This window comes from Carcharodon carcharias, chromosome 9, assembly GCF_017639515.1.
Source record: "Carcharodon carcharias isolate sCarCar2 chromosome 9, sCarCar2.pri, whole genome shotgun sequence".
Classification (NCBI taxonomy): domain Eukaryota; kingdom Metazoa; phylum Chordata; class Chondrichthyes; order Lamniformes; family Lamnidae; genus Carcharodon; species Carcharodon carcharias.
The window spans coordinates 47,103,496-47,129,264 of NC_054475.1; the positions used below are offsets into that span (position 1 = coordinate 47,103,496).

At 43.9% G+C, this 25,769-nt stretch overlaps 1 protein-coding gene across 2 annotated transcripts in view; it reads left to right on the forward strand.

Moving 5' to 3' along the window:
• LOC121282206 (SAM pointed domain-containing Ets transcription factor) overlaps window positions 1-7,518 on the forward strand; it is an 80,327-nt gene extending 72,809 nt beyond the window's left edge. For both annotated transcript variants that reach the window (XM_041195792.1, XM_041195793.1), the window contains exon 6: window positions 2,903-7,518. In XM_041195792.1, the coding sequence (XP_041051726.1) occupies window positions 2,903-3,081 (179 nt within the window). In that variant the 3' untranslated portion in view covers window positions 3,082-7,518. The remainder of the gene's footprint in view (window positions 1-2,902) is intronic.
• The last annotated feature ends 18,251 nt before the right edge of the window (window positions 7,519-25,769 follow it).

Here is a 25,769-nt window from a genome sequence, read left to right on the forward strand (position 1 = left end):
CAGAGCAGATCTAGCTGTTCAAAACCTCATCTGTGAGGTGCTGTGGGCCATCAGCAGCAGAATTGGATTTAATCACAAACTGTAGCTTCATGGTCCAGCAAATCCCTCTACCATTTCCAACAAACCAGGAGCTCAGCCCTGGTTCAATGAGAAGTGTAGGAGAGTATGCCAAGAGCAGTGCCAGATGTACCTAAAAATGAGGTGCCAATCTGGTGAAGTTACAACATAGGACTACATGCATGTTAAACAGTGGAAGCAACATGCTATAGACAGAGCTAAGCAATCCCAGAACCAATGTATCTAAATAAAAAACTCAGCAGTTCTACTTCATTCATTCTTGAATGGTGCTGGACAATTAAACAATGAGGAAGCACCATAAATATCCCCATCCTCAAAGTAGGAGAGCCCAGCACATAAGTGCGAAAGAGAAGGCTGAAGCATTTGCAGTCATCTTCTGCCAGAAATGCTGAGTGATCTTGGCCTCCTCTTGAGGTCCCCAGCAACTTAGGTACCAGCCTTCAGCCAATTTGATTCACTCCATGTGAAACAGGCACTGGAAGGAGCAAAAGCAACATTCCGGCTATAATGCCGAAGACCTATGCTCCAGAACTAGCCACACCCCTAGCCAAGCTGTTCCAGTACAGCTGCAACATTGGCGTCTACCCAACAACATGGAAAACTGCCCATGCATGTCCTGTCCACAAAAAGCAGGAGAAATCCAATCCAGCCAATTACCACCCCACCAGTCTACTCTCAATCATCAGCAAAGTGATGGGAGGTGTTAGTGACAGTGCTAACAAGCAGCACTTACTCAGCAATAACTTGCTCCCTCCCTGATTTTCAGTTTGGGTTCTGTCAAGGCACTCTGCTCTAGACAGCAATGCAGCCTTGGCCTAAACTTGGACATGAATTCCATAAGTGAGGTGAGAGTGACTGCCCTTGACATCAAGGCAGCATTTGACAGATGTGGCATCAAGGAGCCCGAGCAAAATTGAAGTTAATAGGAATCAGGAAAAAAACTGTCCACTGGTTGAAGTCACACCTAGCATGAAGGACATAACTAGCATGAATGAAGATGGTGCTGGTTGTTGGAGACCAATCATCTCAGTCTCAGGACATTGCTGCAGGAGTTCCTTAGGGCAGGCTCCTAGGCCCAAGCATCTTCAGCTGTTTTATCAAAGATCATCAATCCATCATAAGGTCAGAAGTGGGGATGATTCCTGATGATTCAACAATGTTCAGCAGCATTCACAATTCCCAAGATACTCAAACAGTCAATGCCTTCATGCAGCAAGACATGGACAACATTCAGGCCTGGGCTGATTAATGGCAAATAGCATTCACGTCACACAAGTGCCAGGCAATGACCTTTTCAACAAGAGAGAATCTAACCATTTCCCCATGGCATTCAATGGAATTACAATTGCTGACTCTCCCACTATCAACATCCTGGGGGTCACCATTGACCAGAAACTGAACTGGCCCAGTCATATAAATATTCTGGCAAGTCAGAGGCAGGAAATCCTATGGCGAGCAACTATCCTCCTCACTTCTCAAATGCTGTCCACAATCTACAAGGCACAAGTCAGGAGTGTGATAGAATACTCTCCACTTGATGGCACATAAGAAACTCAGTACCATCCAGTACAAAGCAGCCCACTTGATCAGTACCCCATCCACCACCTTATTAACTCCCTCCGTCACCTTGCACAGTGGCTCACTATGCACCACCTATGAGCTGAAATGCAGCCAATCACCAAGCCCCCTTCAATAGCACCTTCCAAACCCACAATTTCTACCATCCAGAAGGACAAGGGCAATGGATACGTGGGAACACCACCACATGCGAGTCCCCCTCCAAACCACACACAATCCTTGTTATAACTCAATGCTCATTCATTGAGTAAAGGATGAAGATGGAGCCAATTTTTTTTTAACATGGGTCTATTCACAAAACCCAAGAACATAGGGGCAGGCTCTCTTTTCCTCCTCCCAGGTGGAAACTGGTTCTTACATAAACTTAAGAATAATGCCCTCACCTTTCCCCAATTATTAACAACTGTTCTCACCTACAACTAGAACATGCACTTCATTGTGATAGGATTGGCAACATTTATAATTCTGACTTGGAACTATATGGGGAGAATTTTCTCCCTGCCGGGCAGGCCAGTCAGGAGGAGGCGCGGGTGGGCACCGAGCCAATTAAGGCCCGCCCAGCGTGATGCACAGCTAGTAGCACTCAGCGCTACCTGCACGGGTAGGGGTAAAGAGGGAGAGTCGGAGCCTGCACTCTCTTGCCCTTGCACATGAAAGAGTGCAGAAATCTCCCTGAGGCATGGAGCTGCCTCAGGGAGATTAAGTTCATATTGAAATATTTAAATAAAGGTAAAAATTATTTAGACAGTGCCACATGAGCTGGGACAAGTTTATGAAATGTGAATAAATTATTTATAGATTTTATTAAACCTTCAGGAAACCTCATCCCGCCTGTGAGGTTTCCTGAAAAAAGCAAAGGCTGTTTGGGCTCTTCACCTGCCCACCAGCCTTAAGGTTGGATGGGCTGCGTTGATAATTACTTTAATTGGCTTTTTAATGGCCTTAACAGGCCTTTGACAGTTCGGCAGGTGCACAGCCACCTCTGGCGCACACCCGCCGAACAAAAGATCGGAATGATGCGCGGTGACATCGGGACGCACGCCCAACGTCACCATGCGTCATTTTATGCATTGGCATGTGGGGCCTGCCCCTGCATGCTGACATGAAAATTCTCCCCTATGTTGGATTGGAATTTTGATATTGGAATGAAAAGAAAACACTTTAACCCACCTAGCTCTTTGTTGAGTATTTATGTAAGCAATAACCACTAACAAGCAGGAACTTTCTTCGTTTTATTCTTGACCAGGTATATTTAAGATTGAAGATTCTGCACATGTTGCCAGGTTATGGGGAATCCGGAAGAACCGGCCAGCAATGAACTATGACAAGCTAAGCCGTTCTATCCGGCAATATTATAAAAAGGGGATCATCCGGAAGCCCGACGTATCACAGCGCTTGGTGTACCAGTTTGTACACCCTGTATGAGGAGAGAAACAGGAGCTTCAGAGACTTGGTGATGTTCACATCGTAGAACAAGTGACTTAAAGGAAATATCCGAACATTGAAGGCCCGAAGCCTGCCTGAAGTTTCAGGATGTGTTTTGGATACATACTGCCTGCCTGCTCTGCCTGTATTTGCATTTCACAAACCCTTTCAGATTGGTTTTCAATTTTTTTTCAGTGACCAAAATATACAATTTTTCGGTAGCCACCAGATTGGGTTGGCTATTTCTGGAATTTGGTAGCCCACCAAAACCCTGAAGCCTTGTGATCACAACTAAACCTTATTTGCTTTCTCTGGTCTATCTAAGTACTGTTCTATGATTTGAAAGACAGTTATCCAATTGACATTTCAGTAGCCCAACTAATGTTTCAGTAGCCTGAGACTGCACTATGACTTTGGATTCTGTCCATATTTTCTGCCTTTAATAACGATACTGCATAATTTTAAACATAATCTCAATCAAGAAGATTTGTACCATTTTATTGGTTAGGTAGGGTAAGGACTGGAGATCCAGCAGGTGTGGCTGGGCAGTGGAGAGGGTCGGAAGGGAGCAAATAGACAGATCTCTCTTCTCACAAAATGCCTTTAAAGATATACTGACAACCAAATATTTCACTAATGTAGCAGCAGTGGCCTCTGGAACTAAAATTCCGCTGATTCATCATCAAAGGGATATAGTAGCTCATTATACTTAACCTATATTACATCTCCCTATTTCTATCAATGAAAGGCAGCAACAATGTGTGTTGCAGATTCTCAGTGGCCAGAACTGATTATGTACCCATGCAGTTTGAATTTAACTTTGTGTAAGCGAATGGGTATTGAGTGGGTTAAAATTGAGCCTGGAGGGTCTACAGCCATTTGGCGCAACCAGACCACGTCAGTGTTTCTGCCCCCTACATGCACCTTCTTCCACACTAATCATCTAACCTTATGAACATATCCTTCAATTCCTTTCCCTCTTGTGTTCTCCAAGCTTTCCTTTAAACACACCTATGCTAATTACCTCAACGTTGTGATAGTGCATTCCACATTCTTACCACTCTTTGAGTAAAGAACTTCTACCTAGACTTCCCGTTGGGCTAAATTTTACAACAGCGAGATTTTACGTTCCTGCTGTTGTCAGTGGCATTTATAAAGGTCCGCCACATTTTATGGCCCCGTCCCCGCCGAAATGGGGCCATAAAATTCTGCCCATTGAATTTATTTGTGAAGATCGTATTTATTACACCTACTTTTGGAGTCCCCAGATGTAGAAACATTTTTCCACATCTGTCTTACCACTGTAACGTTTTCCAGCCACAAAGCCTCCGAGATATCTGTGCTCATCTAATTCTGGCCTCTTGAACATCCCTATTGTTGTTAAACATGTATTCAGTTGCCTGGACCCTAAAGTCTGGAATTTCCTCCCTAAACCTCCCAACCTCGCTATCGTTTCTACCTCTTTGACTGAGCTTTGGCCCATCTGCCCTATTACTGCCTGAGGTGGCTTGACATCAAACTTTGCATTATGACGTTCCTATGTAGCACCCTTTGGAAATTTTCTTATATTAAATATGATACATACATATAAGATTTTATTATTGCCAAACCTTTTCATATTCTTAAAAATCCCTATTGTGTCCTTAGACCCCTCAGCCTCTCTGTCCCATTCAGGCTTTTCTGACACAAGGAGTATGTGACCTTTTCATTCCGCTGCTCATTCTTCCTACCTCACACTTATCCACATTCAAATTAATTGCCAATTATATGGCTATTCTGAAAGCTTATTAACATCTTTTGTAATTTGTTGCAATCTTCCTCAGAATTAACTACATTCTCCAAATTGGTGCCTTTCACAAATTTTGAATTGTTCGTCCGATTCCTGTGTCTAAACTGTTAATGTAGGTTCAGAACAACAGGGGTCTTGACTCTGAGTCTCATGGAACAGCGCTTTGTACCTTTTGCCAGTCTGGGTATTGACTTTTAACCCCATGTTTTCTGTTTTGTAGCTGGCTTGCTATTCATTCTGCTTCTTGATTCCTGGCTCCACAAACCCTGATCTTAGTCATGAGCCTATTGGAAACCAAATATATTACATTTACTACATTACTCTTGTCTATTCTTTCTGTTACTTCTTCAAAGCATTCAGTAAACTTGGTTAAATATGACTTTCCCTTTTCTGTTGTGACTATTATATCTTCTGTTTCTAGATATTTCTCTATTACATCTTTGAGTAAAGATTCCATTATCTTTCCTATCGCATAAGTTAAGCTAATTGGTCTATAGTTCTGGATCTATTCCATCTATAACTGCTGATCTATAACTGTGCATGTAAAATTTGAGACACTGATTATCAGACTCTGCTGCTCTACAGACATCAGGCAGTTGTCATGTCCTGAGATAGAGTAGCATTCCTTACACCTGTAAAACTCCAGCAAGACTCCTATCTGAACAATTACCTGCTGTCAGATAATCACAAAGCAGCGTGGCTTTGTGAATATCCATGAGCCATCTTCTCTGCTGGAGGGAGAGGTACAAGTACGAAAATTGGAAAAGAATATATACCCAATGAAAAATAATACTGTGAGCAGGCAAATTGTATAGAAATATGAAATGATTAAAATGGTCAATAGTCTAAATTAAGTGTTGTGGACAGATGGGGGGTTTAGTTTAGAACAGCCCTGATTTCTCCACTCACTACTTGTACGTAAATAGAAAGGTGTTTTTGAATTTTGAGTTTCCCCTTTATAAGTTGTGGCATATTTTCCCCAACCTTTCAGTTTTGGAGTTATTCAATCCTCTATTAACAACCCCCCGCTTTTTGCATTCATACAATAAAAGAGAGATAAGGGAAAGAAAGGTTCAGGGCAAAGACCATGATAAAAATAAGAATTATGGTTTCATGTGAGTCCAGAGTTCAGCAAGTCAATGTCCAAAATAGATTCTTTTAGGTGGCTTTGTCAGGCAGAATTCATGGTCTTCGTCCTAGGAACTTGGTTGCAGGTTGAATCTGTTGAAGATGCAGCAAAGTGTTCTTGTATCCTGGGTATTAGCTCACTCTGTCAGTGAAATACAGGGTTCTTTCTGGAAATCAGACTTGGAGAGAGATGGAGATCAAAGGCAGGCAGGCTTCAGAGATTAAACAGCAACTGAAGATAAAACTCAAAAGCTGTATTCCTAAATTACCTTTTATAGTGCTGGCTACGAAAGGCTTGATGTAGGACAGGGACACAAAAATTAGCATGAAATGCTCAACTTATCATGTTATTGATGGTTTGTATCTTATCATAAAGAAGGCATGACATGGAACTAAAACCCAACAGTGTCTGCAGGTGGAACTTGTACCACCACAACCCCCCACCATTTTACTTGATTAACCCAGAGAGAGTGAAAGGGCCGCAATGGTTTATAAAATACCCACCGTCACCATGTCTACTGACTATAGGATCGTGGGAATGCAGGGAAATTGTACCACATTTGCATTCATGTATGCTTGTCTCCTCTTCAGTGGAGATCAGATCAATAGAGCAAGCTGCCTCCACAACTGAATTACCAATAAATTAGATTCTCTAACTGAAAAATAACTTGAAAACAATCAAATCAAAACACACCAGAAAAACCTGGGATGATAATATAAACTCATTATTGATTGAGATGGAGTTTCATGGCCTCAAGAACATTGTGGGAAGACCTCTTGCTGTGGTCCCTGAGCACATATCTACTTTCAATCGCAGCTTAGTCAATAATTGACCTTCACTACTTCCTCTGAATTCTTTTAATAGTTCACCCTTCTCTGCGTTGATACAGTTCACTTAAAAACAAGGGCCAAGATCACTTTTGGCTGTATCAGTCAATTGCACAGGGCCATAATAATCTTATTTCTACATTCTACATTCATATTTGAGTCTAATGGAGTTTAACGTGGTTAATAAATTGAGTGGTTTCTGTTTGAATTTAGCCTGAGTGGCATTCTGATGTCTCTAAGCTGTTCTTAGCACTTGGCAACGTTAAATGACCCTGAGTTAATGGGAAAAAACGATTAAATGGGAGAAAATGATGAAAGTGCTATCAGATCTGTAATGGTAGTGAAATATAATTTGTCTGTTACCAGCACAGACTTAGAGGTCATTGCACTCTGTTCACTGTGGCTGGATATTGTGATCAAGGTTTGTCAAAGGGATGATGAACTGAACAGTGTCAGGTTAAATTGTATAGACATGTTGTCCACATGCCAATGAACTGAGTGGAGTTACTGTTCGCACTGCCAAAATATGGTCAATTATTGTTTAAAGAAACACTCACCATTCCTCTTGTATTTTTTTCCATTTCAGACATGGACACTAGAAGCTGCACACTTTTTATTCATGTAGTTTTAAGCAAATATAATGTTTATTGTGGCATTTTGGATTAGTTCAGCTCAAGGTGATTATCAATTGCTTTCCTGGGGGGGGGGGGGGGGGGGGGGGCAGTGGGTGGTGGGTTCAGAGTTGGTGGGGGGGGGGCGCGGGTGGGAGGTGGCGCACAGTGTGTGGCCTTGATCAGTAGAAAAGAAACATTTGCAGAAATTGGAAGGCACACTTCCAAATGCTTTCACAATGAATGTCTGGTGAGAATGAAATGGAATTTTAGGGAGGTCTGAATTGCACCTGGTCTATGTTTGACCTTTCCACTGAGTGCAAAATGTGCAAAACACCCCCAAATCTTCTCAATTTATCCAGAATTATCACCTCACCCCCCAGCCCTATAGCAAATATGTTTCAGTTCTTGCCTTTAGTGTGGGTACACTGTCTCTTAAAGAATGTTAATTTGATCCAAAATTCCAAACCTTGTTGCAATTTACCGAAGTTGGTCACACTAATCATTCTGAACTACCTTTATCCTTGTAAACAGCAATATTTACCTGTAAGAAGTTAATTCTTTAGCTCCTTCTTTCAGCTTGCTTCATACAAGGAGTTTGGATTGCTGCCAACAAATTGCTGCCTCTCCATTTACTGTACATTGTGTTTGTTTACATATCACAGTTGGCCCCTGGCTCTTTTTCAAATACATAGCTTATGTGCCTGGTGGAATAGTATGCATATTCCCAGAAGGAAAAAAAAAACCTTAAAAACCTTTTGCCACTGGTGAGGTAATTTTTGGGATGAACCTGCATGGAATAAGAGCTCCCTAAAAGTAGTTATCATCACCAATGGGAGGGAGACAATTATTTTGCTTTAACTTGCGGCAGTATTGGTCCAGCCCTGCGGTTTGGGATGGGGAGATGAGGTACTACAGAAGTTGGAGATTTTCTATATTGATGTAAACCAGACTGTGTCCCAGGCTGTTAAAGGAAGCCAGAGAGGAAATAGTGGATGCTCTGAGGATCATTTTCCAATCCTCACTAGATACAGGCGAGGTACTCAGAGGATTGGAGGTCTGCGAATATTGTGCCATTTTTTAAAAAGGGTGCGAGGGATAGGCTATAAAATTATAGGCCAGTCAGTCTGACTTTGGTGGTGGGTAAATTATTGGAAACCATTCTGAGAGACAGGATAAACAGTCATTTAGAAAGGCACAGGTTGATCAGGGATAGTCAGCATGGTCTTGTTAGGGGAAGATCGTGTCTTACTAACTTAATCAATTTTTTTGAGGAAATAACAAGGAGGATTGATGAGGGTAGTGTAGTGGAGGCTGTCTACGTGGATTTTAGTAAAAGTCAGATCCCATGGGATACAGAGGAAGGTAGCAAGGTGGATCCAAAATTGGCTCAGCAACAGGAAACAAAGTGTAATGGTCAATGGATATTTTTGTGAATGCAAAGCGGTTTTCAGTGCCATTCCACAGGGTTCAGTGTTGGGGCCCTTGATGTTTATCATATATATTACTGATATGGACTTAAATGTGGGAGCAATTTGCAGATGACACAAAAATTGGCTATGCAGTTGTTAGTGAAGAGGATAGCTGTTGTCTCCAGAATGATATCAATAGTTTAGTTGAGTGAGTGGGAAAGTAGCAAATGGAATTCAATCCAGAGAAGTATGAGGTAATGCATTTAGGGAGGGCAAACAAAGCAAAGGAATACTCTATATATGGGAGGATATTGAAAGGGATTGAGGAAGTGAGAGACCTTGGAGTGCATGTCCACAGGTGCCTGAAGATGGCAGGACAGGTGGACAAGGTGGTAAAGAAAGCATATGGAATGCTTTCCTTTATTGGACAAGGTATTGAATACAAAAACAGAGCTGTAATGCTAGAACTGTATAAAACACTGGTTAGGCCACAGCTGGAATTTCGTGTGCAGTCCTGGTCACCACATTAAAGGAAGGACATAATCACTCAGGAGAGAATACAGAGGAGATTTACAAGAATGTTGTCAGGTCTTGAAAATTGTAGCTAAATGGAAAAATTAGACAGACTAGAGTTCTTTTCCTTAGAACAGAGAAGACCGAGGGGTGACCTAATTGAAGTGTACAAAATTATGAGGGGCCTAGAAAGGGTAGACACGAAAGACCTGTTTCCCCTAGCCGAGGGGTCAATTAACCGGGGGCATAGATTTAAGGTGATTGATAGAAGGAGTAGAGGGGACATGAGGAAAAACGTTTCACCCAGAGGGTGGTGGGTGTCTGGAATTCACTGCCTGAATTACTGGTAGAGGCTGAAACCCTCAACCTATTTAAGGGTACCTAGATCTGCACCCGAAGTGCTGTAACCTGCAAGGCTACGGACCAGGTGCTGGAAAGTGGGATTAAAATGAGCGGCTAGCTTCTTTTAAATTTTCTTTTTTGGCCGGCACAGACATGATGGGCTCAAAGGCCTCTTTCTGCACTGTAACTTTTCTGTGGTTCAAATCTGCTGACAAATTACCAAGTTTAATCTTGGTAATTCATTATTTGCCTTTCCGCCACTGAAACCTGAAGACAGAATCAATTAGCAGCAATAAAAGTACTCATGCCTACAACTTGCAACAGTGCTTAAGTGCTGGTGTTGCAGGTCAATGGGAGGAGCAAGTCAGTCAACATTGAAAACACTTTTAGAAGTTATCATTATATTCAAAATCTGGCCATCTAATACTGCTGAAGGATTTTTAGCAGGTTTATAAAGATATGGAATGCCAGAGTGCTAGCTTAATGGGGAATAAATCATATCTTTTCACATGATAGGTAGTAGATTTGTGCAATAAATTACCAGGTAAGGTTATTGAAGTTGACAGTATGTAGGATAAATGGGAAACTAAATACACTTGCAGAGAGTGCAAGGATTAATAAATGAATTCTAGTGAGACAGTGGGGAAGTTGATTTGTGAGAATGGAATGTTGTGTTGGACTTAATGGCTTTTTCCTAAAAGGTTTTTGCCTGGAATTTCCATGGAGGTTCATCTAATTTCCTGCTTCAATGTTGGTGGAAGATTGGCATAAACGCTGGAAAAATGGTTGTTCCTGTCGTTAGGGTAGGAGATTGCAAGAACCCTACCAAAGTTCAACAAGGTTATGTTCACTTTTTAAAAAAAAATTATCCTCGTAATTCCCTCTCTGATCCTGTACCTCCACTTTCAGGCAGAAGAGGGGGATAGTGAGAGTTCTGGAAGGTTCCAATGCGGCTCCCCATCCTTCTAAAAGAACCACTGTCAAAAGACTGACTGATCATTCGACTTCCCTGAAACACTCACTCTCAGGCCCTCTAGTGGCCAAGCAAACAGGTTACTCTTCCACACACACGCATTTATGTACAGACGTTTAGTGCTGAAGAAATGTCAGCCCAAAATCTTTTACGCTGAAAAAAATTCCATTCAACAGTTTAGCACTCAAAATCTGGTAATGATCCCACATTACATTACAATGAGGTTATCTCACTATAAAATGAATACTTGTGAATAGGCAACTGGAACTGGGGTCCAAGTCACTGAATGGGTAATGGTGTCAATTTTAAAGCGAGGTTTGATGAATTTTAGATTTTTAATACTTGCTTTCAACATGTCAGGTTTTGTTTGATACTAATGCTGTAAAAACAAAATGACAAAACTGTGAAATACAATAATTAAAACCACATGTTGAAATTCCTAAGTGGGTTTGTTTTTAATTTCAGCATAACCTCACTTTGGGTATAAAAAAGCCTTTGATAGACAGTAGACCCAAACCTCTTCAGAATGGAAGTAATGCACTCACATTGATCAGAAAGGATTCAAGCAATGGAAACGAGAATGAATGAAACCAGAATGAGGAGCGTGAAAAGATCAAACTTTATATTGTTGTAAAGGAGGGGAACTTGATCAAATTATATGACAGAAAATGTAGTGCAGATAAGGAAAACTCAGATCATTAATTTAAAGTACACCAGGGAAGCAGGACATAAATGGAAATGACTTAAAAGAAAACTTAGTACTGTATTTGACCACATATCTTGGGAGTAATTGGTATGGCAGGATAATAGAAACAAAACATAGTTGGAAGTCAAGATTGGAGAGTTAGAGTATTAGGAGATAAGCTTTCTCTCAGTATTTTATGTACTGAAACAATGGCGAAATTCCCAATATTAATCTTAATAGTTTAGTGTAGAATTAAGGGACTTGTGGCAGGAGGCAGCCATCTCCATCTGGTGCAGTGGTTCTCTGACTTTTTTGGTTAAAGGAGCCCTTTTCAAATCATGGACCCCAATCTAAATGACAACAGTACAAACTCCTTACAGATTTACATATCTGAATACAAAGTTTATCAGCGTCCTGTTGAAGGGGACTTGCATTAAACCTTCCTGGAGCTGTCCGATATCGTGAACATTGATGTGCTTGGTGATTTGAAAATTTATACCTTCCCTACAGCTGAAAGGTTACTCAACAGGTTCAGTAACATGGCTGCCAAATACTTCACTGCACAAAACACTCTTCCTGGGGTGGGATTAGACTTGGTGGCACCTGTTGTAAACACCAGCCGCATTTTGGGTATAATCCTCCATTGCCCGCCCACTCAGTGGTCAACTGTTGAGTGTTATCAGTTTTCGTTCAATCCTTTCTTCTATTTAATGGCCTGTCTACACTGGAATGTCACCAACACGCTGCCTGGTTTGCGGTTTTGCTGCCATTCAGACACTGCCAGTAATTGGGACCATGCTTCAATCTGGGGTCAGTCACAGGCCCAGCTGCTGTACTGGGTGAACAAAACTCGGCTTGATGGTCATTCCAGGCCACTGGACAAGGCTGATACCCTCCCCCGCTTCTAGGAATCAAGCAATGTATTCGCAAGCAAGTAATCATGGACCCCAACCTAAATGACAACACTATAAACTCCTTACAGATTTACATCTGAATACAAAGTTTATCAGCATCCTGTTTGAAGGGGATTTGCATTAAATCTTGCTGGGGCTGCCTCATATAGTGAACATTGATGTGCTCGATGATGTGAAAACTTATATCCCACCCCAGGAAGAGCAGGGGGGGGTGTTCTGTGCAGTGAAGTATTTGGCAGGCATGTTACTGAACCTGTCGAGTAACCTTTCAGCTATAGAGAAGGTATAAGTTTTCACATCACCGAGCACATCAATGTTCACTCTGTTGGACAGCCCTGGGAAGGATTAATGTAAGTCCCTTCAACAGGATGCTGACAAACTTTGTATTCAGATGTGTAAATCTGTAAGGAGTTTATAGTGTTGTAATTTAGGTTGGGACCATGATTACTTGCTTGCGAATGCATTATCCTGGCTTCTTGTGTAAAATTAAAGTGCAAGGGATTGGGGGTAGTATATTGAGATGGATAGAAAACTGGTTGACAGACAGGAAACAAAGAGTAGGAATAAACAGGTGTTTTTCCGAATGGCAGGCAGTGACTAGTGGGGTACCGCAGGGATCGATGCTGGGACCCCAGTTATTCACAATATATATTAGTGATTTAGATGAGGGAATTAAATGTAATATCTCCACATTTGCAGAAGACACAAAGCTGGTTGGGAGGGTGAGCTGTGAGGAGGATGCAGAGATGCTTCAGTGTGATTTGGACAAGCTGAGTGAGTGGGCAAATGCATGGCAAATGCAGTGTAACGTGGATAAATGTGAGGTTATCCATTTTGGTAGCAAAGACAGGAAGGCAGATTATTATCTGAATGGCTATAAATTGAGAGAGGGGAATGTGCAACAAGGCCTGTGTGTCCTTGTACACCAGTTGCTGAAGGTGAGCAGGCAGGTGCAGCAGACGGTAAAGAAGGCAAATGGTATGTTGGCCTTCATAGCCAGAGGATTCGAGTACAGGAACAGGGATGTCTTGCTACAATTGTACAAGGCCTTGGTGAGACCACACCTGGAATATTGTGTGCAGTTTTGGTCTCCTTATCTGAGGAAGGATGAACTTGCTATAGAGGGAGTGCAGCGAATGTTTACCTGACTGATTCCTGGGATGGCGAAACTGACATATGAGGGGAGATTGAGTCAATTAGGATTATATTCGCTGGAGTTCAGAAGAATGAGGGGGGATCTCATAGAAACCTATAAAATTCTAACAGGACTAAACAGGGTAGATGCAGGAAGGAGGTTTCCGATGGTGGGGGGAGTCCAGAACCAGGGGTCACAGTCTGAGGATGGGGGTAGACCATTTAGGACAGAGATGAGGAGAAATTTCTTCACCCTGAGAGTGGTGAGCCTGTGGAATTTTTACCATAGAAAGTAGTTGAGACCAAAACATTGTAAGTTTTCAAGAAGGAGTTAGATATAGCTCTTGGGGCAAAAGGAATCAAAGGGAATGGGGAGAAAGTGGGAGCAGGCTATTGAGTTGGATGATCAGCCATGATCATAATGAATGGCAGAGCAGGCTCGAAGGGCCGAATGGCCTACACCTGCTCCTAGTTTCTGTGTTTCTATGTTTCTCATTAAGGTTGCCAACTGTAATTAAATGCATTCCTGGAGGTTTCATTACATGACTTGCACCTATGCTCCAGCCATGAGTTGGCCAACACTTCCATTCTTGTGATGTACTGCCTTTCTACATCAGTTGGAAAGCAAAAAGACTCACTACCCAATTGGATGAAACTTGACCATCAGCCGAACACCTTTTTTCCCCCTCCATTTTCAATATTTTTATATCTGGTAAAGAGAAACATTCAAAGGAAATGACAAAACAAAACTTTTTGTTGCACACAGCAGTGTCCCGGAGATTTATATTCAATTCTTGGAGACTCCAGGCTAACCTTGGAGGGTTGGCACTGCTCTCAGTTCAGTCAGTCCAAGACATGGCAAACCTGATTACATGTCCACTTCCAGAGCTGCTTAAGCCCCAGTGCCTGGATGGTGATTGCTCACCAGTGTTTCGTGTGCAAGTGCACCAGGCCCCAGGACCTGACATCAAATAATGTGGTGCATAAGAGCACGACTGAACTGCTCAAATAGATGAAGAAAATCAAATTAATGGCCAGTGTCAGATCCAATAGGTTCCATTCACATTATTCTGCTGACCCTTTGGAAAGTCTCTATGGATGCTCGGGGATATGTGCACACCAGTTTGAGTGGCACTAAGCTAGGAATTCCCAATCTCAGCCATACCAAAGAACAGTGGCAGTGAGCAGAGACTAGCTGCTTATTTAGGTGTCAGTGGTAACACTCTCAACTCAGAATCAGAAGGGCATGGGTTCAGTGCCCACTCCAGAAGTCTGAGCATGTAATTTAGGCTAATTCTTCAGTGCAGTACTAAGTAAGTACTCCACTGAAGGGGGCTCATGTTTACGTGAGATGTGGGGAAGAGGCTTCCTCTTGTGGGAGAATCTAGTATTAGTAGCCACGGTTTAAAAATAAGGGGTTGCTCACTTAGGACAAGGATGAGGGGAAATTTTCCCTTCAGAGGGTTGTGAGTCTTTGGAATTCTCTTCCTCAAAAGTTGGTGGAAACAGAACCTTTGAATATTTTTAAGGCAGAGCTAGATCGATTCTTGATAAGCAAGGGTTGTGGTGAATAGTTATTAGGGGTAGGCAGAAATGTGGAGTTGAGTCTGGAACAGACATGAAGGCCGAGTGGCCTACTCCCACTCCTAATTCATATGCTTGTAAGTTAAACGGGGGCTCTAAGCTAAGGTGCAGGGGAGGTGTCCTGGCCAACATTCAACTCTCAACCAAAACCATCTACAGGAAAGCCTCAGTATCCAGCACGCTCCAGTAATAGGAGGAGCTAGTAATCAATTATGTCAGTTAATTAAGATGTAAGGTGAGTTCCACATTTTCATCCAATCAGAAAGCTCCAAAGTGATCACATGGGTGTTGAGATCTTGTGAGAGGTGCGGGAGAGGGTGAATTTTTTTTTGAAAAATATACGTTATTCATAAAATATCTGAAAGAACATTACAAAACATTTCAAAATAGTCATCACAAAAAGTGCAATCAGATTCAACTTTTACACATGGATCGTGAGGTGCTTCAATACAATCAATGAACATTACAGACATTTCAATATGGTCATGATAGACAGTCAGACAGTGCAGTGGTATTCAATTTATCTACATAGATCATGTTGCAGTCTGAGGTGTTTCAATACAATTATAATACGTTTCATATTCAATCTATACATTCATTGTGAATAGTAGAGCCTGAGGGTTCTAAACTATTCCCAGCCCCTCGGTGCACTATGGCAGAAAGGTCTTAGACAGCGACATTTCCTCATTGGGTCTCTGCGGCGGCTGCCCCAAGCTTTAGTGCGTCCCTCAGCACGTAGTCCTGGGCCTTGGAATGTGCCAGTCTGCAACACTCAGTCAGGGACAACTCTTTTCACTGGAAGACCAACAAGTTTCAGGCAAATCAAAGAGCATCCTTCACCAGGTTGATAATCGTCCAGCTGTAGTTGATGTTTGCCTTGGTGTGTGTCCCTGGGAACAGCCCGTAGAGCACAGAGTCCTGTGTCATTGCACTGCACGGGATGAACCTTGACAGAAACCACTGCATCTCTCTCTAGACCTTTTTTGTAAAGGCACATTCCACAAAAGAGGTGAACAACGGTCTCAGCCCCACCACAGCCACCTCGAGGGCAATGTGCGGAGGGGGTGAAACTCCTGGCGTGTAGGAAGGATCTGACAGGGAGGGCCTTTCTCACCACCAGCCAAGCTATGTCTTGGTGCTTGTTGGAAAGTTCTGGCGATGAGGTATTCTGCCAAATGACTTTGACAGTCTGCTCAGGGAACCATCTGACAGGATCCACCATCTCCTTTTCCCACAGGGCCTCTAGGATGTCACGTGCTGACCACTGCCTGATGGACTTGTGGTCAAAGGTGTTTCTCTGTATAAATTTTTCCACAAGGGACAGGTGGTACGGCATGGTCCAACTAGTTGGAGCGTTCCGCGGCAGCGTGGCCAGACCCATCCTTCACAACACTGGGGACAGGTAGAACCTCAGCACGTAGTGACACTTGCTGTTTGCGCACGGAGGGAATATGCACAGCTTGATGCAGCCACACACAAAGGTGGCCATCAGAATGATGGTTGATCAGTCAGCGCATTGATAGCGAATCTGAGCAGAAGACGGTGACATCGTCCATGTACAGGGAGGCTTTGACCTGAGTGCTTCCACTGCCTGGGATTGTCACTCCTCTTATGCCCGGATCCTTCTTGATGGACACAGCAAAGGGTTCTATGCAACACACAAACAGGACAGGGGAGAGAGGGCAGCCCTGCCTGACTCCAGATTTAATTGGAAAACTTCCTGATTCCCACCCATTGATTGAAACTGCGCTACTGATGTTAGTGTAGACCAGTTGGATCCAGTTGCAGATTCCGTCCCCAAACCCCATTTTGGAGAGCACATCCACCATGTAGGTGTGCGATATTCTGTCAAAGGCCTTCTCCTGATCCAGGCTGATGAGGCAGGTATCCACACCCCTGTCCTGTACATGGGTGAATTGAGTGAGCTGTGTTAAGGGAACATGGCGCTATAGAACAGTGGATGGCTGAGACTGGAATGAAGACAGGTCGCCAATGGTGAGTGTGACGTGTCCATTCAAAAACTTCCCCCCGTTGGGGGGGCTGTGCGGGGGGGTGGGCGCAAATCTGATTGGTGCCCCCAATCAGGGCCGTGCCACCATTTTTCGTGGGCAGGCCAATTAAGGCCCGCCCATCGTGTCACTTGCCCGGAAGTGCTGAGAGTTCCATGTACGGGCGGTGGGGGGGAATTCCCTGAGTTGGGGCCTGCACTCATTCATGCATGAGTGCGGAAGAGTGCAGAAATCTCCCTCTGTGCCTCAGGGAGATTTCTTTAAGTTTTAAATGTCTAAATAAAGAAATTAAAAGCTTTTAAAACATGTCCCCTCATGTGACAGTGAGCTGGGACATGTCAATGAATTTAAAAAAAATTTTACTGAATTTTTAAACACTTCATGAAACCTCATCCCACCCATGGATGAGGTTCCATAAAAAATGCAGAGGCCGCCTGGGCTCTTCACCTGCCACCAAATTAATGTTGGACGGGCAGCTGATTTAATTATTTCAATTAGTCTTTAATAAGCCTATGACAGTTGGGAGGGTGCGCAGCTTCACGCCCACTGAACTGAAAATCTAACTGGTACGTGGTGACGTCGGGGCACCCGCCTGACATCACCAAGCGCATTTTACACGTCGGCAAGGAGGCCCTGCCCCCACTCGCCGACCCAAAAACGCTACCTATAGAGAATTCCAGTTGGTAGAGTGCTGGATAACAGAAATTTTACTGTAAAACGTATTTCTGGCTATTGATCCCCTTGCTGCTTGTATGCAAATTGGTTGCTGTATTCTGTTCAGCCAAACAATAAGAGCATGGCTGATCTTCTTGTGTTTCGATTTCCACGTTCCCATATAATCCCGATAACCTTTAATTCCCTTACCTAACAAGAATCTATCTACCCCCACCTTAAAGATATTCAATGACCCTTCCTCCACCACCTTCTGAGACAGAGTTCCGAAGTTGCACAGAGAAAAAAATTCTCCTCATCTTTGTCCTGAAAGAGTGGCCCCTAATTTTAAAACCCCACCCTCTAGTTCTGGACTCACCCAAAAGAGGGAACATCCTTTCCAAATTCACCTTGTCAAGGCCGTTCAGGATCTAATATACTCCAATCAAATCACCCCTTACTCTTCTAAACTCCAGTGGAAACAAGCCCAGTCTGTCCAATCTTTCCTCTAAAGACAACCCATTCATTCCAGGTATCAACCTAATAAATCTCCTTTAAACCGGCTCCAATGTATTTACATCCTTCCTTAAATAAGGAAACCAAAACTGCACACAATATTCGAGGTGCGGTCTCACCAATGCCCTGTATAACTAAAGCATAACATCCTTACTTTTATGTTCACTCCCTCTCATAATAAAGAATAGCATTCCATTAGCCTTCTTAATTACTTGCTGTACCTGCATTCTAACTTTTTGTGACTCAAGCAATTATGCAGCCGTTCTCCATTTAAATAATGCTCTGCTTTTTTGTTCTTCCTGACAAAGTGAACAACTTCAAATTTTCCCACATTAAACTCTATTTGCCAGATCTTTGCCCACTCACTCAACCTATCTACATCCATCTGCAACCTCTTCATGACCTCTTCACAATATGCTTTCCTACCTATCTTTGTGTCATCTGCAAATTTCGCTATCATGCATTCATTTCTCTCATTGAAGTCATTGATGTAAATTGTAAAAAGTTGAGGCCCCAACACAGAACCCTGTAGGACTCCACTCTTCACCATCCTGCCAATCTGAAAAAGACCCATTTATGCATACTCTCTGCTTTCTGCCAGACAGCCAATCTTCTATCCATGCTAATATGTTACCCCCTACACCATGTGCTTTTATTTTCCATAATCAGTTTTGATGTAGCCTCTTAACAAATGCCTCTGGTTATCCAAGTACAGTATGTCTACTGGCTCCCCTTTATCCACAGTGCATGTTACTCCTTCAAAAAACTCCAATAAATTGGTTAAACATGATTTTTCTTTCATAAAACCATGCTGACTCTCCCAGATTGCCTCGAGCTCTTCTAAGTACCCAGCTATAACCTCCTTAATGATCGATTCTAACAACTTCCCCACCACAGATGTCAAGCTAAGTGGCCTATAGTTTCCTGTTTTCTGCCTCCCCTCTTCTTGAAAAGAGGGGTTATATTTGCTACTTTCCAGTCTGATGGAACCTTTCCAGAATCTTGTGAATTTTGGAAAATTAACACCAGTGCACCGACTACCTCATTAGCCACCTCTTTTAAGAACCTAAGATAGAGTCCATCAGTACCCGGAGACTTGCTAGCCCGCAGCAACATTAATTTGCTCAGGACCATTTCCCTCATGATTTCAATTTCACCAAGTTCCTTTCTCCTGTTCACCTCCTGATTTGAAGCTGTTACTGGATTGTTTTTTGGATCCTCTGGAGTAAACACAGAAGCAAAATTTTTGTTCATTTCTTCTGCCATTTCCTTATTATTGATTGTTAACTCCCCACCATCACACTCTAGAGGACCAACACTCACTTTACTTACTTTTTCCTTTTTAAATGCCTATAGAAACTCTTGCTATCTGTTTTTACATTTCTAGCTAGCTTCCTCTCATAGTCTAATTTCTTTCTTCTGGTTAACCTTTCAGTCATTCACTGCTGTTCTTTATATTCTGACCAATCACCTGCCCTGCCACTCATCTTTGCAGAGTTGTATGCTTTTTCCTTACGTTTGATGCTTTCCTTAACTTCTTTAGTTAACCACAGTCCTCCCCTTAAAATTTTTCTTTATAATAGGAATGTACTTATTCTGAATACTCTGAAATATCCCCTTAAGTTTCTGCCACTGCTTCTTTTTTGATCTATCCTCTAGCCTAGTTTCCCAGTTCACTTCAGCTAGCTCAGTTTTCATGCCCACACAGTTGCCCTTATTTAAGTTTAAGATACTAGCCTTAGACCCACTCTTTTCCTTTTCAAACTGGATGTAAAATTCAATCATATTGTGCTCACTGCTACCTAGGGGTGCGTTTACTCTGAGGTCATAAATTAATCCTGTCACATTCCACAATACCAAGTCTAATATAACCTGCTCTCTGGTTAGTTCCAGAATGTGCTGCTTGAAAACATTCTAAGAACTTCTCATCCAGGCTACTGCTGCCAATCTGGTTTTTCCAGTTTATATGTAGATTAAAATCACCCATGATTATTGTGGTCCCTTTAACACAAGCACACAATATTTACACACTTCAAAAGCTTTAATGTGCTTTTGGTCATCCAGAAATCATGACAGGTGCATTAAAAATGAGATCTCATTCATTATTTGGGAGCAAAGGCAAATGGTGAACAACCCACACATATTTCAAGTAATGTGTCTATAGGGGACAGCACATCCCTGTTCTACAGAACCACAATGATTAACTCCTTTAGTCCCAGCACAGGCTAAGAAACTCATGCCAGATTGCAATTACACATAACTGAAAGCCAAATAGAAGAAGAGTTTCGAACAACATTAATTTCTTGTGTATAGCGCCTTTGAAGTAATAAAACATTCCAAGGTGCATTGGAAAACAAAATAAGACACTGAGACACATAAGGAGACATTAGGTCAGATGACCAAAAGCTTGGTCATGAGGTTGGTTTTTAGGAAGTTTCTCAAAGGAGGAAAGCGTGCTAGAGAGGTGGAGAGATAAAGGAATGTTCGGGACTGGGCAACTGAAGGTATGGCAACCAATGGTGGAGTCATAAAAATGGGGGAGACTGAAGAGGCCAGAATCAGGGGATTGCAGATATCTCTCTAGGTTGCGGGGCTGGAGGAGACTACAGAGTTAGGGAAGGACGAGGCCATAGAGGGGTTTAAAAATAAGGATTGCAAATAGGCTGGCTTAATCTCAGACTATTGCCAAGGAGATGGAATCGGTTACTAGAAAATGGAGTTTCAGTAGGGATTGGAAACAATAACTTCAGTCTCCCAATATTTAACTGGAGGAAATCTGTGTATCCAGTATTGGATACCAAAGAAGGATTCTGATAATTTAGCAATAATGGAGGAGTTGAGAGGGGTAGTGGTGAGGTAGAGATGGGGGTCATCTGCGTGTATGTGAAAGGTAGTTTTGTGCCCTTGGATGATGTTACTGAGAAGCAGCATTTGGAGTGGATCAGGGATAGATCCTTGGGGGACACCAGAAGTCACAGTGCAAGAAGAGAAGCCATTGCAAGCGATTCTCAAAGTGGGTAAATTCCAGAAATTTCTATGCAACAACTTGTATTTTTCTTCTTTTTATTCATTCACGTGGCCTTCCCTGGCTGGGCCAGCATTTATTACCCACCCCTAATAGCCCTTGAGAAGGTGGTGGTGAGCTGTCTTCTTGAACCGCTGCAGTCCATGTGTGTAGGTACACCCACAGTGCTGTTAGGGAAGGGAGTTCCAGGGTTTTGAGCCAGTGACAGTGAAGGAACAGTGATATATTTCCAAATCAGGTTGATTAGTGGCTTGGAGGGGGAGTTGCAGGTGGTGGTATTCCCATGTGCTGCTGCCCTTGTCCTTCTAAATGGTAGTGGTTGTGGGTTTGGATGGTGCTGTCTAAGGAGCCTTGGTGAGTTCCTGCAGTGCACCTGGGAGATGGTACATGCTGCTGCTACCATGCGTCAGTGGTGGAGGGAGTGTAGTTTGTGGATGGGGTACCAATCAAGTTGGCTGCTTTGTCCTGAATGGTGTCAAGCTTCTTGAGCAGTTTTGGAGCAGCACTCATCTGGGCAAGTGGAGTGTATTCCATCACACCCCTGACTTGTTCCTTGTAGATGGTGGACAGGCTTTGGGAAGTCAGGAGGTGAGTTACTCACTGCAGGATCCCTAGCCTCTGACCTGCTCTTGTAGCCACAGTATTTATTAGCGAGTCCAGTTCAGCCTCTAGTCAATGGTAACCCCCAGGATGTTAATAGTGGGAATTCAGCAATGGTAATGTCATTGAATGTCAAGGGGCGATGGTTAGGCTTTCTCTTGTTGGAGCTGGTCATTGCCTGGCACTTGTGTGGCGCAACTGTTACTTTCCACTTGTCATCCCAAACCTAGGTATTGTCCAAGTCTTGCTGCATTTGGACATGGACTGCCTCAGTATGTGAGGAGTCACAATTGGTGCTGAACATCGTGCAATCATCAGCAAACATCCCACCTTCTAACCCTATGATGGAAGGTCATTGATGAAGCAGCTGATGATGGTTGGGCCTCAGATACTACCCTGAGGAACTCATGCAGTGATGTTGTGGGACTGAGATTATTGACTTCCAACAACCTCAACCATCTTCCTATGTGTTAGGTGTAAATCCAACCAGTGGAGAAGTTTCCCCCTGATTCCCATTGACTCTGTTTTTTCTAGGGCTCCTTGATGCCCACATTCAATCAAATGCTGCCTTTTTATCAAGGTCAGTCATCCTTACTTCACTTATGGAATTCAGCTTTTTTGCCCATGTTTGAACCAAGGTTATAATGAGGTCAGGAGCTGAGTGGCCTTGGCAGAGTCCAAACTGAGCATCAGTGAGCTAAGCAAGTGCTGCTTGATAACACTGTTGATGACACCTTCCATCACTTTACTGGTGATTGAGAGTAGACTGATGGGGCTGTAATTGGCCGGGTTGAATTTGTCACGTTTTTTTGAGCACTGGACATACCTGAGCAATTTTCCACATTGTCGGGTAGATGCCAGTGTTGTAGCTGTACTGGAACAGCTTGGCTAGGGGCACAACAAGTTGTGGAGTACAAGTCTTCAGTACTATTGCTGGAATATTGTCAGGGCCCATAGCCTTGGTAATATCCAGTGCCTTCAGCTGTTTCTTGATATAATGTGGAGTGAATCAAATGGGCTGATGACTGGCATCTGTGATGCTGGGGACCTCTGGAAGAAGCCGAGATGAATCATCCACCTGGCACTTCTGATTGAAGATTGTTGCAAGTGCTTCAGTCTTATCTTTTGCATTATATAGCACCTTAAATATAGCAAAACACCCCAGTTGTTCACATGAACATTATAACAAAATTTAACACTGAGTGACATATGGCAATATTGGGGCAGCAGACAGTCAAAGATTTAGGTTTTAAGGAGTATCTCAAAGGAGGAGAGAGAACTAAATATGCGGAGGGGTGCAGGGAATTCCAGAGCTTAGGGCCTAGGCAACTGAAGGCACATGCAATGATTGCAGAATGGACGAATGCAAAAATCTCAGAGAGTTGGAGGGCTGGAGGAAGATGGAAACAGGGAGGGCGAGGTCATGGAGGGATTTGAAAAAAAGAAGCAGCATTTTAAAATTGTAGCATTGATGGAGCGGGAGTCAAAGTAGGTCATTGAGCACAGAGGTGATGGGTATACGGGGCTTAATGCAATTTAGGATCCTGGCAGCAGAGTTGTGTTGTGCTCAAGTTTATAAAGAATGAGAAATGAAAGTGTGGCCAGGAGAACATTGGAATAGTCAAGTATAAAAGTAAAAAAAGCAGAGGTGAGGCTTTCAGCAACAGATGAGGCAGGGGTGGAATTGGGGGATGTTACACAGATGGAAAAAGTGGTCTTAATGATAGCCTGGATATGTGATTGGAACATCATCCTATGGTCAAATATGACAGCAAGGTTGCAATCCTGGAGACGGGCAATATTAGGAAATGGTAATCGCTGGCTTTGGCAATGGAGCAAATATATGTGGTCGGAAATTCAACTCAAGGTCCGATGCAACTCCAAGGTTGTGAACAGTCTGGTTCAGCAGCAAATAGTGTCCAAGGTGAGGCATCAAGCCCATGACTAGAAACAGAGTTTTTTGTGGTGACTTTGGTCTTCCTGATGCTTAATTGGAGGAAATTTGTGTTCATCCAGACCTTGACGTCGGACAAGGAGCGTGACAAATCAGAGATAGTGGAATCATTGAGAAAGATGACGGCAAGGTAGGGTTAGGTGTCATCAGCATACACGTGGAACCTGTCTCATGATTTTGAATCAAGTTACTAAAGTGGAGCATGTAGATGAGACATAGGGCAGAATTTTCTGAGCCCGCTGGTGGCGGGTGTGATAGGTGGCGTGCGCAGAAAATATGGCATGACTTGCTTCACGATTGGGATCGCAATCATCTGCTAAGCCTGCTTATGGCAGGCCACATTCCCACGGCGGGAAGCTAATTGTAATACATTAGCATATAATTAAAAGGTCATCCCACCAGGCTCTTGGAACCCCACTGTATCATCCATCTACGTCGGTGGGAAAGCACGTCGACAAGTTTCACAACAGCACACAGGCACCGTGCACTTGGCGGCCTTCACTTTGGGGGAACTGAGGTGAGTGAGCAGCAGCGTTCTCCACAGCTCGCCGATTGCTTATAGGCCTCAGGGGTGCCGGGGGGCAGGGATAACTGATGCCTGACCCCACAGGCGACTGCTGAGGGGGCAGTGTGACCAGGGGCAAGTGCTGGCCATCTTCAGAGGTGACTGCTGAGGGGGGACGTGGGGTGCCTGGGTGCAAGTGCTGGCCAACCTCGGAGGCAACCATTGTCATTGGGTGGGGGAGGTCAAATGCTGCCCTGGTGTTGCATCCCGCGCACAGGCAATCGAGCTGGGGGCAGGGTAAGCGAGGGAAGTGGCCATGCATTAAGGACACCTGCATAAACTGACCATGCCTCTGCAACTAAGACAGATCAGGCACAGCCACAGTGGTATGATAGCCTCCCCACCCAATCAAGCATCATGGAGGCACCAAAGGACCACCAATCGCTCTACCCTCCCCCATCCCCCCAGCCCCCACCACCCCCAGCAGACTTCGAGTCCACCACCACTTTATTGGACCGCGAAGCAGTTGGACTGCACACATACAATTTCCTTGCCAACGCTGGCCATGTAGCAGTCACTTCTGGAGGCGCTCACAGCTCCTTGCAATCTCAGCATCCTGGTTTGGGCTAGTGTCCCTTATGTCGCAGCTTGACAGGAGAGCCATGCAGCGCAGTCATTTCTGGCCATCCGAGGGGTGACCAGCACTTTCTGAGGAGCATTAAGGGGAGGTCACACAGGGCCAGGAAAGGTGCTAAGTCCAGCCATGATAACCACATCTCTCTCTCTCTTTCATGCTGCAGGAGGACCATGTCAGGATCATGGATCCTGGTGCCCTAGCTGTATGCCTGATGGCCTACAGAGGGCAAAGAAGACGGAGGAGAGAGTGACTGAGGCTCCTGGATTAGTAAAGGCAGGAGCATTAGCCTCATGAAGAAGGGGCAGCAGGGGCTCTTGCACACGCTGCCCAGGAGTGACAGCGAGTCGTGGCTGGTCGGCGCCTAGTGACACCCAGGGTCTATAGACACCGCCTGCCATTCCTGCAGATGACTGAGAACCAGTGTCACTGACGACTGTGCATGTCCAGGGACCTGGTTGCTTGTATCTGCCACTTACTACAGGACTTGGCACCAAGGGGACATGGAGGGCATCCACTGCCAGTGGCTGTGAAAGTGACTGTGGCACTCAATTTCTATGCCAGTGGCTCCTTTCAGAGATCCACAGGTGACCTCTGTGAGATTTCACAATCCGCCACTCACAAATGCACCCATGAGGTCACAGATGCCATCTTCTCCATGGCACACAACTTTGTGCATTTCGCCCGGGACCGGGACAGCCAGGACGCAAGGGCCATTGGATTCACCCTGATCTCGGGATTCCCACAGATGCGGGGTGTGATTGACTGCACTCATGTGGCGCCCAGGTGTCCATTGCTACACTCGGTGGACTTCATCAACCGCAAGGGCTTCCACTCAGTGAATGAGCAGCTAGTATGCGACCACCAGAAATGCATTCTGT